The 14,188-nt window shown below is 40.5% G+C and overlaps 2 protein-coding genes and 1 long non-coding RNA gene across 5 annotated transcripts; 1 reads left to right on the top strand and 2 right to left on the bottom strand.

Annotated features, from left to right (window-relative positions):
* The first annotated feature begins 119 nt into the window (after positions 1-119).
* Positions 120-7,186, top strand: Br140 (bromodomain-containing protein 140). 3 transcript variants are annotated; one of them, XM_065481220.1, is made up of 21 exons: positions 120-496; positions 573-763; positions 814-1,037; positions 1,098-1,720; positions 1,775-1,920; positions 2,416-2,555; positions 2,609-2,801; positions 3,002-3,049; positions 3,147-3,268; positions 3,334-3,454; positions 3,513-3,665; positions 3,725-3,893; positions 4,338-4,473; positions 4,523-4,620; positions 4,682-4,791; positions 4,841-5,263; positions 5,444-5,621; positions 5,676-5,839; positions 6,165-6,281; positions 6,333-6,475; positions 6,534-7,186. In XM_065481220.1, the coding sequence occupies exons 1-21, from the start codon at positions 301-303 to the stop codon at positions 6,772-6,774; spliced, it is 3,936 nt and encodes a 1,311-aa protein (XP_065337292.1). In that variant the 5' UTR covers positions 120-300; the 3' UTR covers positions 6,775-7,186. The 3 variants fall into 3 exon arrangements, with proteins under 3 accessions (XP_065337292.1, XP_065337294.1, XP_065337293.1); XM_065481221.1 differs by having other exon boundaries at positions 121-496; positions 4,682-4,779; XM_065481222.1 differs by lacking the exon at positions 3,002-3,049.
* LOC135937892 (uncharacterized) lies at positions 6,955-9,944 on the bottom strand. The gene is made up of 5 exons (XR_010574569.1): positions 9,527-9,944; positions 9,322-9,471; positions 8,631-8,776; positions 8,152-8,575; positions 6,955-7,920 (listed from the first exon to the last, which is right to left on the bottom strand). It is a non-coding gene; the product is annotated as an uncharacterized LOC135937892 (long non-coding RNA).
* Positions 9,945-10,626: 682 nt separating this feature from the next.
* LOC135935687 (solute carrier family 35 member G1-like) lies at positions 10,627-14,085 on the bottom strand. Its single transcript, XM_065478196.1, has 4 exons — positions 13,664-14,085; positions 13,390-13,595; positions 12,554-13,133; positions 10,627-11,881 (listed from the first exon to the last, which is right to left on the bottom strand). The coding sequence occupies exons 3-4, from the start codon at positions 13,122-13,124 to the stop codon at positions 11,388-11,390; spliced, it is 1,065 nt and encodes a 354-aa protein (XP_065334268.1). The 5' UTR covers positions 13,125-13,133; positions 13,390-13,595; positions 13,664-14,085; the 3' UTR covers positions 10,627-11,387.
* Between the last annotated feature and the right edge of the window lie 103 nt (positions 14,086-14,188).

Here is a 14,188-nt window from a genome sequence, read left to right on the forward strand (position 1 = left end):
ATTGTATCCCACTGATACTGATTGCTAGCGCCTTCCGTAATCCACAAACAACGCTGGAGCTAGTATAAATTGGCGGCACACCTGTGTAGTAGTGTATTTTTGTTTATATTTTTGTTTCCATAAAGTCATGCAAGCTATAAAGACGCTTTGGTTTTATTGATTGTGCGCGTCGGGGCAAACTGTTATAATATGTAATATTATGTACATATTTCTATATTATGTAATGAAGGATTATTTATTAAACAACCCACACGGACGCACCCCAAACTTTTAAAAGCTGAGCGTCTCCCTGTCGCAGCAATGGGGTTGGATTTCGACCCTTCAGCGTATTTGAAAAGTTTGAAGCATACCAAGGCAAAGGCGCCATTTAAATGCCCTGTTGACTCGTGTGACAAGGCGTACAGAAGTATAATCGGCATAGAACACCATTTGACTAAATTTCACACGAGAAATCACCAGCCGCAAGCAGATACCCCTAAAACTATTGGCACTCCAGGTATGTTTACAACTAATCTGAAGAATGTTAAAATATTCACTAGAAGCAATCTCCAACTTTTCTGTGTGTTATCCAGCAGTCATGAATAGCAGTCGCAAAAAGAACCGGGCATCAACCCATAACAAGCAGTCCTCTGCAAATAAAGGCAAAAGTTCTGCTCCTGAGGGGCTGACTTACGCTGAAGCCCAGAGAATGGTTGAATTTGACACTGGTAATGGCAAGTCTCAGCGCTTAAGTATCTTCGAACCAATTGAAGTTGTCTCACTGGTAATATTCCTCACAAATGTCTTGAGCACGCAGTGATATATTTATTTCAGGAAAGCTACCAAGCCACAGTACCTCCAGGTGGCAGTCTCGATGACATCTTGGCCCCAGTGGAACCCGGTCGTAGAACTCAGTACCAACCAGAAACAGCTGAGCCATTCACCCCAATTAGAGGAGTAACCTCTGTACCCATCAGCAAACTTCCTGAGCCTAGCTTTAGAATACTTGAAGATTACAAAATCCCAGATGCCGCTCCGCTTCCAAATTCATACATTCGGTAAGTAGTAATGTTGGGCTTATAAGTTATGTCCGCTAATTAATTATTTTCCCTCTTTAGTTTTATTGAAAAATCGCCTGATGAACTGGACGCGGAAGTTGAGTATGACGCAGATGAGGAGGACGGAGCGTGGCTGAGTTTCATGAACGACAAACGTAAAACAGAGAACCTTGCACCGGTCAGCATTGAGCAGTTTGAGCTGCTGATGGACCGATTGGAGAAAGAGTCCTACTTCCAAATGTCCACCAGTGGACAAGAGGCGGCTCTGATAGACGACGACGCCGTCTGCTGCATCTGCATGGATGGAGAGTGTCAAAACTCCAATGTGATTCTATTCTGCGACATGTGCAACCTGGCTGTGCACCAGGATTGCTACGGCGTCCCATACATACCTGAAGGGCAGTGGTTGTGTCGCCGCTGTCTGCAGAGCCCTTCCAGAGCGGTAGAGTGCGTTCTCTGCCCCAACCAGGGCGGCGCCTTCAAGCAGACGGACAATAACAACTGGGCCCACGTCGTCTGTGCTCTCTGGATTCCTGAGGTCAGGTTCGCCAATACTGTCTTCTTGGAACCGATAGACTCGATAGAGACCATCCCACCTGCTCGCTGGAAGCTCACTTGCTATATTTGCAAACAGAGAGGGGTTGGCGCTTGCATCCAGTGCCACAAAAACAACTGTTATTCAGGTTAGTAATTTATATTTGTACTTGAAAGAAGGGATGCTTATCGTTGGCGTTTAGCGTTTCATGTTACCTGTGCTCAGCAAGCTGGTCTTCACATGAAAATGGACACAGTGCGAGATGATGGTGCGACCACTGGCGAGCCTTCTGTACTGGTTCAAAAAATTGCCTATTGCGACACTCATACTCCTGCAGACGCTGAAACGGTAAATATTTGTTGGATAAATGATCTGATCAATGCAGCCTGTTCCTTCCTACATACTCTTTGTGACATGGTCATGTTTATTTAAATTGATTTTTTCAGATGGACTGGAAATATTGCTATATTTTGTGCTTTTATGATAAATTTACGATAAAATTCCAAATAGTTTATTTAAAATTTTCTCCTAATTGAATGCCTACATTTAAGCTGAAAGTCTGAAGTTAAGTTTTTTAACCCACCATTTTTGGTACAGTCTCTTGAAATCAGCATATTTATGTTTTAAGCAAGAATATTTCTGATAAATTTGTTGATAAGAACTGAAAATGGTTTGAACGTTTTTACTGTTAGATTTTGGTGTTCATGTCAAATATCACAATTCATTCAGTCATTTTTCTTCATATTTTCTTGGTATTTATTTACTTATTTGAAATCTTACTTTCCTATTTTGATAAAAATTTTATAAAAAGTAATTTAGTAAGCTAATCTAAACAAATTTCAGCGTCCAAGGTTAAACAGGAAAGAGAAAACTTTTGACTTCAAAGAAGACGCCAGGGAAAAAATGAAACAAGCTCGGAAATTGCTTGCCAAGAAGAGGACTTCTGTCCCCATAATATCAATCCCAACCATTCCTGCAGAAAAGTAAGAGTGTTTTTTATCAATGACATTGCATCCTTTACACTTTGCACTCAAAGGATTCAAGAAATTGCTTCTCTCATCACGGTGGTGCGCCGAAATCAGTTTATCCAGCGACTCATTGCCTACTGGACGCTGAAAAGGCAGTATCGGAACGGCGTACCGCTTCTACGACGTCTCCAAACATCCAACTCATCTCATCCATCAAGAAAAATGGAATCAGCCTCTGCCCCTGACCAAGAAGCGATCACAGTAAGATTAGCGTAAACTAACTAACAGTATATTACAAATAAATAACATGAACGAGTTTGCTTACCTGGAATGGATTTGGTGGTGTGGAATTTCGTTTTCTGTTTCAGTATGTAGTCATTCATTAAAAATAGTTGGTTGTGTACTGCGTAAAAAAGAATGGTTTGGACACGTTTTAAATTACGTCTGTCTTTCTGTTCAAGCGCAAATCAACAAAAAAGACTAGCATGAAGAAAGATATTGAAAATCAGGTACTTATATTCTTGGTAGTTTGAATGATGTTGCTAGTTTTGTGGTTTTCTTGGCATACATTCCTCTTTCCATTTACTAAAAATCTAATTTTTGTAGGAGCGGTCGTTGGCGGAACAACTCAAGTACTGGCAGCATCTCCGCCAGGACTTAGAGAGAGCTCGACTCCTCTGTGAGTTGGTCAGGAAAAGAGAGAAAGTCAAGAAAGAGTTGGTGAAAATGTAAGTAAAATTTACTTATTTAAAGAAATCTTTCTTGTTAGTAACAAATATATACAACACAACAGCACTGAGCAATGCGTGATGCTTGATCTGCTGCCGATGGCACATTTCTTGGGAAAAGTGCTAGACCAACTAATTAGTAAAGATCAAGGAGAAATTTTCAAAGAACCAGTCGACATCAATGAGGTACAGCTTTGAAGCATTCATTCAATTTGATATAGATAACAATTTTCAATTGTTTAAGGTGCCTGACTACACTACAGTCGTGAAAAATCCAATGGATTTTTCAACCATGCGACAAAAGCTGGACGACCAGGTTTACAACAATCTTGATGAACTCGAGAAGGACTTCAACTTGATGCTGTTTAACTGCATGGCGTACAACTCCAAGGACACAGTAAGACCTCATGACTTGAAGCTCTCATTGGCAGTGCAATGCTTTATGTGTTATTGCAGGTATTTTATCGCGCCGCAGTGAAAATGAGAGACATGGGTGGAGCAATCTTGCGTCAGGCCCGACGTGACCAAGCGGCCATAGGATTTGACACGAAAACCGGTCTTTTGTTGAAAGAGAAACCAAGCACCAAAGGAAAAAACACGACCAATGAGCAAACTGCTGCCGAAAGTAAATATTGGATATTTTATTTTGGCCTTGATTTGAAACAATTTTATTGCGCTTCACTTAAAATCGTGTTTGTTCAATAATCTAGCAACAATTTAAACTATGGTATAGAAATTATAAGAATCAAATGCCAGGCTTTTTTGTCCAGTGCAAGCTGGTTGAGTCAGTTTTACAGATTGCTGTAGCAAGTAAGTGCATTGGCACACACAAGCAAGGCTAGCAGATGAAGGTTCAATATCTAAAACAGTGTTTGCTGGTCAGGTTGTTGGGCTGGCGTTGAGAGAAAATTTGTATTTTTGTCTAATTTTTCAACTAACGCTGGTGCTTGCTGGACAGTTCTGAAAAATTAAATCGTTTTTGTAAAAAAAATCTCATTGCTTTGTGCTCTATGAAAATGCCTTCCTCAATATGTGAGATTATAAACTAATGTTGGTGATGTATCCATAGTCGATGAATTCCTCCAAGACGAGTCACGCAAGTCTCTGCCTTTGAGTGAACAACTAACCAAATTGTTGAACGTATTGGATGTGGCCCAAGGCCTAAGGCATGGCATGACAAGAGCCAAAAGAACAAGATCCGTCAAGTAAGGGTGATGCCTTATCCTTTTTGCTTTAATTTAACTGTGTGAGTAGGATTGAAATTGCTTCAGTGAGAAGAAAGATCGCTATGGAGCAAAGTGGAACGCCAGCAAGAAGGAAGTCCAATGCAAAATCACAATCGTCTAAGAAAGGTGACTCTTGCATTAGTTTTATGAGACAAGCATTATAATTTAATATGTGTCGCAATTATAGATGATGATTCTGAAGGTGATAAGTCAAACAGTTCCAATGATGAGGGCTCGTCTGAAAAATCATCCAGTCAATCAGAAGATTCTGATGGAGACAAAAATGTGAGAAATCTGGTAAATTTGTCTCTTCAAGGCATGAATGAGTGCACTTGTTATTCCTTAGGAAGAGGAAGAAGCTGGCGAATCTACATACAAAACCCGAAGAAGGAACAGCGTTGAAAAAACCGCCACCAGGCCAATGAGGAGCGTGCGCAATAAAACTCCACCAGCAGCTCCAAAGAGGCGAGAATCAACCGCGTCGGTCAGCGCCTCGGAAACCAAAAGAGTAGCCAGGAAAAGGTCTCCAAGCAAGCGTCTTGAAGATGCACCACCGTCTCCCAAAAGGCGGGCCAGTCAGGATGTGGGAAAGGAGGCTAACAAGGAGACTGTTAAAGAGCCTTTAGCAGAGGTCCAGACAGCCACGCCAGTCAAGAAGACGACAATCTCGCCGCTCCCCTCCACCTCTCCTCAGACGGGCTCTCCTTCTGGTGTTAACAGGAGGACTGCAGTCTTGTTCACCAGAAAAGCGGCTGCTGCCGCGTTTAGGGTAAATTTTCTCACAGGGTCGAAGTAACTAATGTTTGAGACTTCAAGCAAAGCAGATTTTAGCTTTGCTTCTAGCAGCTTCTAGATTTCAACCATGATTGGTGGAAATTTGTTATGCTACAATTTTCTAAGCAATAATGATTTGTCTCCGTGCGTGTTGAGTTTGACTTGCTTTGTTTAGAAACCTGAGGCTCCACCAACCACTACAAAGCGACGAGTAGGAAGACCAAGAAAGAATCTGGACTCCTCATTGGGCGTGACTGGAAGCTCATCCAAGATGTCAAGTGGTGATGACCCTATTCTGGAGGCAAAGAATGTCCCCAGCAGTGAGAGCTTTAGAGTGTACCGATCTGGTGGAGGTAATTTAAAAACAAAACAGCTAAATCAAGAAGCTAGCATGGTTCCTTGTATAGACATTCCCGCTGGGTCTGATGAGAGTGAAAACGATTCGGAAGGCAGCAGCAGTGCTGTTGACGACAGCTCCTCAAGCAGCGATGATGACGCTTCTTCTCAGCAGGATGGGGACTCGGACAGCGATGATAGCCAGAGCAGCAACGATGCAGCTTCCAATGAGAAGGTAATGTGATAGTCAAATGAAGAAAATTATAAGAAATACTTCAATTTTATTTTAATAATCAAAGTGTCTAGAGATCTATAATTTAATATTGAAATTTGAATTTATACCCATAAAGGAATGTATGGAATAATTACTATTCTTTTAAGGATGTTCAATAAAAAATATGATTCAATCTCTAGACACTGTATGGTCAATTGTCAATTAATTTGGGGATTTCAATTTTTCTAATTAATAATTAATTGTTATACTACTCGTCCTGTAGCATTTAGAGCGTATTTATTGGAAATATGTAGGTGTTTAAGGTGTTATGATTTATATGTCACAGGAGGCAGCTTCAGACGAGACTTCTGATGATGAAGCTATGTCAAGAGGAGACGGCAACCTAGAGCCACTTGATTTGGTTTGGGCGAAATGCCGAGGCTATCCATGGTACCCTGCCTTGGTAAACACTTCCGATTTATGCATTGCTCTTATTCTAAAAGAAATATGTTAGATTATTGACCCTGACATGCCAAAATCTGGCATTATCCACAAAGGTATGCCAATTCCTGCCCCTCCTTCAGACGTGTTGGCTTTGGCGTCAAATTATACAGACACAGTTTACCTGGTTTTGTTCTTTGATACAAAGAGAACATGGTATGTTAGATTTAATAGTTAACTAATTAGGATCAAGGCTTGAATTATGTTTTTTCAGGCAATGGCTGCCCAGAAATAAGATTGACCAGTTTTTGGGTAGAGCAGATCAGGACCAAGAAAGATTGTTTGAGTCCAAGAAGCCTGCCGAACGGAAAGCAGTGAAGAAAGCATATCAAGAGGCGATACTCTTCAAGCAAGTAACTGGTCAGCTGCAGAAGAACCTAGAGCAACGAAAGAAAAAAGAAAGCAAAGATGATGCTGACTCTTCCAATTCTGATAGTTTAGCTGAAGAGGATTAATGTTTTAATTTGTCATGGACTTGAATTTACCCCTCTCCCTACGCAATTTTAACTACCTGAAACTTTGCTTTAATTTGACTAAACAGTGTGGAAGACAGGGTTAACAACCTGAGATGTGTTGGATTGGCTTAATTTGCCATGGATTGTTAGAGCAGAGCTTAAGCTCTTTGATTCTGGTGGCAGAGGTGAAATCTGATCATAATTTTATGAGTCTCTTTATTTGTTAAAATGGGCTTGATTTATGTTCTACTTCATAGTTATCTATTATTCACTGTATTTTCTGTTCCATATTATTCAACTACAAGTTTTTCATATATTTTTGCACACTTAATTTTATGTACATTCAACTATGCCGCATTATGTTATGGAAGCTGTGAAATAAATTTTCAAGTTATACCAGCTTGTGCTCAGATTTTCTTGTTTTTCTTACGCGTCACCATCCATATTTTCTGTCTAATCTATGTTTACTTGTGTTAATCAAATCTCGATTTTTAATGCATGAGGGCTGCTTAATTTAAGATTTATTTTAGAAAATATTAATTCAAATTAATTATTTTTTCCGTACGTATTGTATTATTATGACTTCAAGTTTCTGGGCTGATTGATGTATGGTTAAGACATCGTTGTAGTACAATTAACACTTTTACACGTTCAAAAATTTTAAAGATTTTTACTGAAACATACGATTTAGTCTCACGAGCTACTCGACATATAGATGAGAGGTTTAGTAAAAATAAAGAGGAAGATTTAATGGACCCTTTTTTCAATCATTATCTTAACTTTCATTTTTTTTACTTTTATACTTACAGTATAGTATAGCTTTAAAATGAAGAAGTAATTGTGAATCCTAAATAATCTCTCATGATGGATATTGAAACACTTGTAGTCTCACATCACTAGAAGGAGAGCCCGTCTGTCTGGCCCGCCTCTTCGGAGACGGTGGTGCATCTTCAAGACGCTTGCTTGGCGTCCTTTTCCTGGTTACTCTTTTGGTTTCCAAGAGGCTAACCGACGCGGTTGATTCTCGCCTTTTGGGAGCTGCTGATAGGGTTTTATTGCGCACGCTCCTCATCGGTCTGGTAGTGGTTTCAAGTCCTGGCGGAGATGCTGTCAGGATACCTTGTGCTATTCCGCCAACGACCGCTCCTACAAAAATTGGATTTTTATTAAATAGAAAGAGGAATGTATGCAGAGGAAAATCACAAAACGAGCAACATCATTCAAACTACCAAGACTAAGCAAGAAAATGGATATCCGAAGGATATCCAAAAGGTATCCGGGATATCCATGGATATCCGGAGGATATGCATCTGTACAACCCGATGTCATAGGGTGGATATCCCGGATATCCAATTTCTAGCTGGGGAATATAAGTACCTGATTTTCAATATATTTCTTCAAGCTAGTCTTTTTTGTTGATTCGCGCTTGAACAGAAAGACAGATGTAATTTAAAACGTGTCCAAACCATTCGTTTTTACACAGTACGCAACCAAATATTTTTTAATGAATGACTTTTTTAACAAAATTCCACACCACCAAATCCATTCCAGGAATGCAAACTCGTTCATGTTATTTGCAATATACAGTTAATTAGTTTACGCTAATCTTACTGTGAGCGCTTTACTTGATCAAAAGGGGCAGAGGCTGGTTCCATTTTTCTTGACGAATTAGACGAGTTTGGTGTTTGGAGACGTGGTACGCCGCTCCGATACTGCCTTTTCAGTGTCCAGTAGGCAATGAGTCGCTGGATAAACTGATATCAGCGCACCACCGTATGATGAGAAGCAATTTCTTGAATTCCTTTGAATGCAGAATATGTAAAGGATGCAATGTTATTGTTAAAAATGACTCATACTTTTCTGCAGGAGAATGGTTGGAATTGATATTATGGGCACAGAAGTCGTCTTCTTTTTCCCAAACAAGTTCCTAGCTTATGTTTCATTTTTTCCTGGAGTTTTCTTTGCGAAGTCAAATGTTTTCTTTTCCGTTTAATCTTGGACGCTGAAATTTGTTTAGATAAACATAATACTAAATTCCTGTTTAAAAAAGTTATATCAAAAAGAGAAAGTATAAAATTAGGAAGAGAAATCACCTGATCAATACACAATACATGCCAAGAAAATATATTGTTGACGTTATATATGAATTGTGATTTTTAACAAAAGACCACCAAAATCTAACAGAAAAAATTGTTCAAATCAGTTGCAATGAACAAATTTATCAGAAATTTTCTTGCTTAAAACATAAATATGCTGATATCAGGAGACGGTACCAATAATAGAAGTGGATTAAAAACTTCAGCACTTCAGACTTGCTGCCAAAATGTTTAAGCATTCAATTAGAAGAAAATTTTAACAAATGAACTTTTTGGAATTTTCGCGCAACTGATAATTTATCTTAAATAAAGCTCAAAATACAGCAATATTTCCTAAATCCATCTGAAAAAATAAATGAAAATCAACACGACCATATCACAAAATGTACGTAGGGAGGAACAGGCTGCATTAGTGCATTGATCAATTATGAACTATCCAACAAATTTTTACCGTTTCAGCGTGTGCAGGAGTATGATTGTGTCACAATAGGCAATTTTCTGAATCAGTACAGAAGGCTCGCCAGTGCGGTCGCACCATCATCTCGCACTGTGTCCATTTTCAAGTGAAGACCAGCTTGCTGAGCACAGGTAACATGAAATGCTAAACGCCAACGATAAGCATCCCTTGTTTCAAGAAAAAATAAAAAATTACTAACCTAAAAAGCAGTTGTTTTTGTGGCACTGGATGCAAGCGCCGAGCCCTCTCTGTTTGCAAATGTAGCAAGTGGGCTTCCAGCGGGCGGGATGGTCTCTATCGAGTCAATCGATTCCAAGAAGACAGTATTGGCGAACGTGACCTCTGGAATCCAGAGAGCACAGACGACGTGGGCACAGTTGTTTTTGTCCGTCTGCTTGAAGGCGCCGCCCTGGCTGAGGCAGAGGACGCACTCAACCGTTCTGGAAGGGCTCTGCAGACAGCGGCGACACAACCACTGCCCTTCAGGTATGTATGGGACACCGTAGCAATCCTGGTGCACGGCCAGGTTGCACATGTCGCAGAAAAGAATCACATTGGAGTTTTGACACTCTCCGTCCATGCAGATCTGATGCAGCAGACGGGTCATCTATCAGAGCTGCTTTTGCGGCTGGAGATTTCTCACGTGAAATTTAGTCATATGGTGGTCTATGCCAATTATTATAATTAGCCTTTTTAACTTTTTTTATTTGATATCAGTGAAATAAAGATTAAATAAATACTTTGGTACGCCTTGTCACAATAAGCGTCAACAGGGCATTAAAATGACACCTTTGCAATGCTTGGTATACTTCAAACTTTTCAAATACGCCAAAGGGTCAAAATTCAAAATTTAATAAATGTTAATTTTTTCCTATAAATCAAATTTATTTAAACAAACTAAGTTTACTGATAGCTAATACAGATAAAATAAAATGTGAATTCATTTTTTTTATCTGTATATAGCTATCAGTGAACTTCGCTTGTTGTGCGGAGGCAAGTGCCCCTTCAGTGAAGCCAAAAATCCCTATGCGGCCTGGTGCGCCCGTGTTTTCCGTTCGTGGTGTTATTGGGACCCGGGTTTCAGCATTCGTGCTAGTGCAGTACGCGCCCTTCCCGGTCCGAGGACAGGGATAAAAAGAGCAAAAAAAGTATCGAAGTTAAACTTAATTTTAAATGAATGAGAATATTTTAAGGATTTATTTTGGGTTTATGATAAGCTTGTTGAAAAATGGACTTTCCGTGTAATGGCATAAATAGTTTGAGGAAAATATTGAGGCCAAGTACTAAAAGAAATACGAATTTCTCGAGACTCACACTTTATTTTCAGATATGACTAGCACTAGCTCAAAAATCATGCGGCGTGTTGAGTTTTACAAAAGTGATATATATTAAATTTGTCGCATTACACTAACCAACCAATTATTTTGGTGAATTCTTATTTGCTTCTATATTTTATTAATGATTTCAAAATGTTAGCTGGCAGTTTCACACAAATACATACTATCGTCATTTCCTTCTTCATAAAACTGTTTTTACCGGTGTTTGCTGACTTTTCTCATAATTTATTTCTGTTTTGTCCTGCTAGGGAACTCTCTCCTTGGCCCATGCATTTTATTATGATATAAATGGAGAGAAGCCAAAAATAGAGATTGGTTTTGTAAAACTGCAAAACAATTTTTAATGTGAGCTAAATCTATTTTACGAGTTACAAAATATTCATGTTTATAATTCCACCCAACATTAAACAATCACAACACATGGTTAAACCTCTCTTTATAAACAATAACTTGTTTAAAACAACAAAATAGGTTTAGAGAGAAAAACAGTCATAGTTCTCAGGTTCAATACTGAAACTAATATCAACATTTTGGCAACTCCATTTGCAGCAAGTTGAGAAGGAGAGACAAGAATCGGGAATTAAGTATCTTTTTGTCCCGCAAGTCTTAAGAAACGCAAGAGCACCATATTTTAATACAATTCCATGCAAAAATAAAATAAATTGCATACCCAGCCCAGTATTGGGAAAAATATCAATATCAACTTGGCCACTGCACTCGCGTCTACCGAGTGAGCACCCAGAGAGCCTGGCGGAGGGGCGCCTGTTCTGGCAGGGCGATCAGCCACTTGCGCAGCCCCGTCAGCAGCACTGAGCTGGTGACCAGGATGGCCCCCGAAATGCTGTACTTATTAGGCACCTCGCCGAAAAACATAACCTGCCAAATGAAGGCGAACACGATGTCGGCCGTGCGGGCCAGGGCCACCGGCCCCGCCTGCTCGATCTGCAGGGCGACCGTCAGCAGGATCTGGCCGCCAAAGCTGAAGAGCGCCAGCGCCACCACCAACAGCCGGTCCCGGCCGCACCGCGGTATGCACAGCTCGCCCAGCAGAAAGGTCACCAGCATCGTCTGGAAGATGGCGAACGAGCCAAAATTGGCCATGATGACCGAAAAGTGCAGTCTCTTGAGGGCACGTAGCAGCACGTAAGCGTTGGCTCCAAAGATGGTTGCAGAAAACGCAGCAATAGCTCCCCACATGCTCTCTTTGTCCTCCAGTTCTGGAACATTTATGTGGAGAGTTATTAATTTCCAATCATGATGATAACAAAATCATTCACATCAACATAGACTAAATTTGCACCTGGTGAAAGTGACCAAACTAATCATAGTAAATGCGGCTCTACTTAAAAGTACAAAAAATATAATTTTGTCGCTATAATCAGCGGGGAACAGATTCGTGCGTCGCGCAGATATGGCGTCCGGTGGAGTAAGGCGCGAATAAACGGTCACGGGAAAATGCGCGAAGAACCAATTTTTCGTCAATATTGTGACAGATAATTTGCATTACTTGTACTAATTGTGTCTTTTGGATCGTAAATACAAACTCTTGACACTCGTACGGCAATCCAAAGAGAGCTTTTTGTTTCCCACATTCAGACGCCATCTTGGATCTGCGCAGTGCGAACCAATTTTATCGCACATCTGGCTCCCGCTGGCTATAATAAGAGCGAATAATGGTCGCAAATAAAAATTTATAAAGCAGGAATCAAGCACAAATGAGCCTAAAAAATCTGAAAAACTTGTCATGACATGTTTTAGTCATATGAATTTCTTGCTTAGAAAACTCTTCCTTTTGTTGCGTTTAAAAAAAAATCAACTGAAAAATATTTGGACAAACAATTTGCATCTAATATTGGAGAAAATGATAACAAAACAAACAGCAAGCTAACCTTGCACATTTCCAAACAGCATTGGTGGACGTGTAATCAAGACCACTCCAATCAGGGTCAGAAAAATGGTGACGACGTGGAAGATTCCACACGGCTCCTTCAGGAAAATGCGTGCGAAAACAGCTACGAAGACCGGGACGCTGAATACAACGACGGACGCGTCCGCCAGGGGCATGTGTCTGAAGGCGTAGAAAGAGAGCATGAGGCCGGTGGTGCCAACAAAGCAGCGGGCGATCAGGGCTAGCCGTGAGCCCCTGGGGAATGGGTCCTCCTTGCGGTAAACCAGAATGGGAATGGCGGGCAGCAGGACACCAACAAACCGGCAGGTGGCCAGCTCCATAGGGTGGATGTCGACCAGCATCTTGACTATCACAGAGCAGAGAGAGAAGAAAAGGCTGGACACAGTGGCCAGCACGATGCCTAGGTATGGGACGCAGCAGTGCATCAGCTTCTGGGTGCGCGTGTTGTCCGAGGGGCCGCCATTGCGCTCATCCTCCTCGTCCTCCACTATCACCAGACGTTCCATCTCATACTGCTGCTCCAGTTGCCTCATTCGAACCGGAGAACTCATTTTGGCTAACTGAAAATGTGTCAAATTAATTAAAAATATTGAATTCAATTTAAAATTACTCGCACTTCCTAGGGAGGGCTACAATATCCATAAATAGGTGCGAGTAAATTTTAAATTAATTTGCCAAGAATGACAGGGAAACGTTACATTCCGAAATTTTTGTACTTTAAAATTGTTGTTAAAATTAACTTTTTAGTTGGATACTGAAACAAACATAATTAATTTTGGGCAATTATATGAGCTAAGAATGTCTTCACACACGTACAGTTCACTCTTGACTGAAGAGAGCAAGTTGTTTCAAACGCAAGACTGTGTTAGAAATCGCCGAGACTGGACATGTTGTATCACAGGTTTTGATAAGCCGCGTACGTGCTGATCGATGCAAAAGTGAGGCCCATTATTTGTTAAGCAACTCTTCCTCTCATTCATAACACTCTTATTCCTCCGCTATCTGCTGTAGAGAACATCGATCTGTAAATAGTCACGGCCAAGCGATTTGATTTATTGAACAGTTCCTATAATAAAATTAGCAAACTTACAACTTTTATCACATTTTGCGAGTAGCGAACCGTGTCGATCTGGTGTTGTCAGTATGCAAAAAATTCAGCTGGTTTCACGCTCCTGTCGATCGTTCCATTTTGTGTGATGTTTTTTCCAGTGAGTTAGTCACGGACAATGAACGATGATAGTTGAGGGATCGATAAATTGCACTCAGAAATAATTATAAATCGAGATTCGGTAATTTGCAAGTCCACATTTTGGATTCTAGCGTCTTGTATGAGATTCAAGTTAATTGCTATCAGCGCTTCTGCAGCGAGAGTTCCAAAATCATTATACCACCGTCGATAAGAGAGGGGCGTAACAATACTTCAGCAAACAGTTCGTGCGGCCGTGCAAGTTCATAGCAGCACCAGCCAACAGCTGCTGGCAACCCGCTGCGGATCTGCGGCTTTAACATCATGACGTGTGATCGCTACAAGCATGAAGTTAGCATCAATAGGACGAAATTTTTAACATCATGATTCAAATTACCGGTTTTGTCTGCATTTAAAATCTTTCCACCA

The sequence above is a fragment of the Cloeon dipterum genome, chromosome 2, assembly GCF_949628265.1.
Source record: "Cloeon dipterum chromosome 2, ieCloDipt1.1, whole genome shotgun sequence".
Lineage (NCBI taxonomy): Eukaryota > Metazoa > Arthropoda > Insecta > Ephemeroptera > Baetidae > Cloeon > Cloeon dipterum.

What these genes read in the sequence shown, in the direction of transcription:
- LOC135935687 (XM_065478196.1), bottom strand. Translation starts at nt 13,124, where the DNA reads ATGAGTTCTCCGGTTCGAATGAGGCAACTGGAGCAGCAGTATGAGATG. An exon ending in GCTGTTTGGAAATGTGCAAG is followed by an intron (nt 11,882 to 12,553) that starts GTTAGCTTGCTG and finishes TAAATGTTCCAG; the next exon opens with AACTGGAGGACAAAGAGAGC.
- Br140 (XM_065481220.1), top strand. Translation starts at nt 301, where the DNA reads ATGGGGTTGGATTTCGACCCTTCAGCGTATTTGAAAAGTTTGAAGCAT. An exon ending in CTTCCAAATTCATACATTCG is followed by an intron (nt 1,038 to 1,097) that starts GTAAGTAGTAAT and finishes TTCCCTCTTTAG; the next exon opens with TTTTATTGAAAAATCGCCTG. An exon ending in CTCCTGCAGACGCTGAAACG is followed by an intron (nt 1,921 to 2,415) that starts GTAAATATTTGT and finishes AACAAATTTCAG; the next exon opens with CGTCCAAGGTTAAACAGGAA.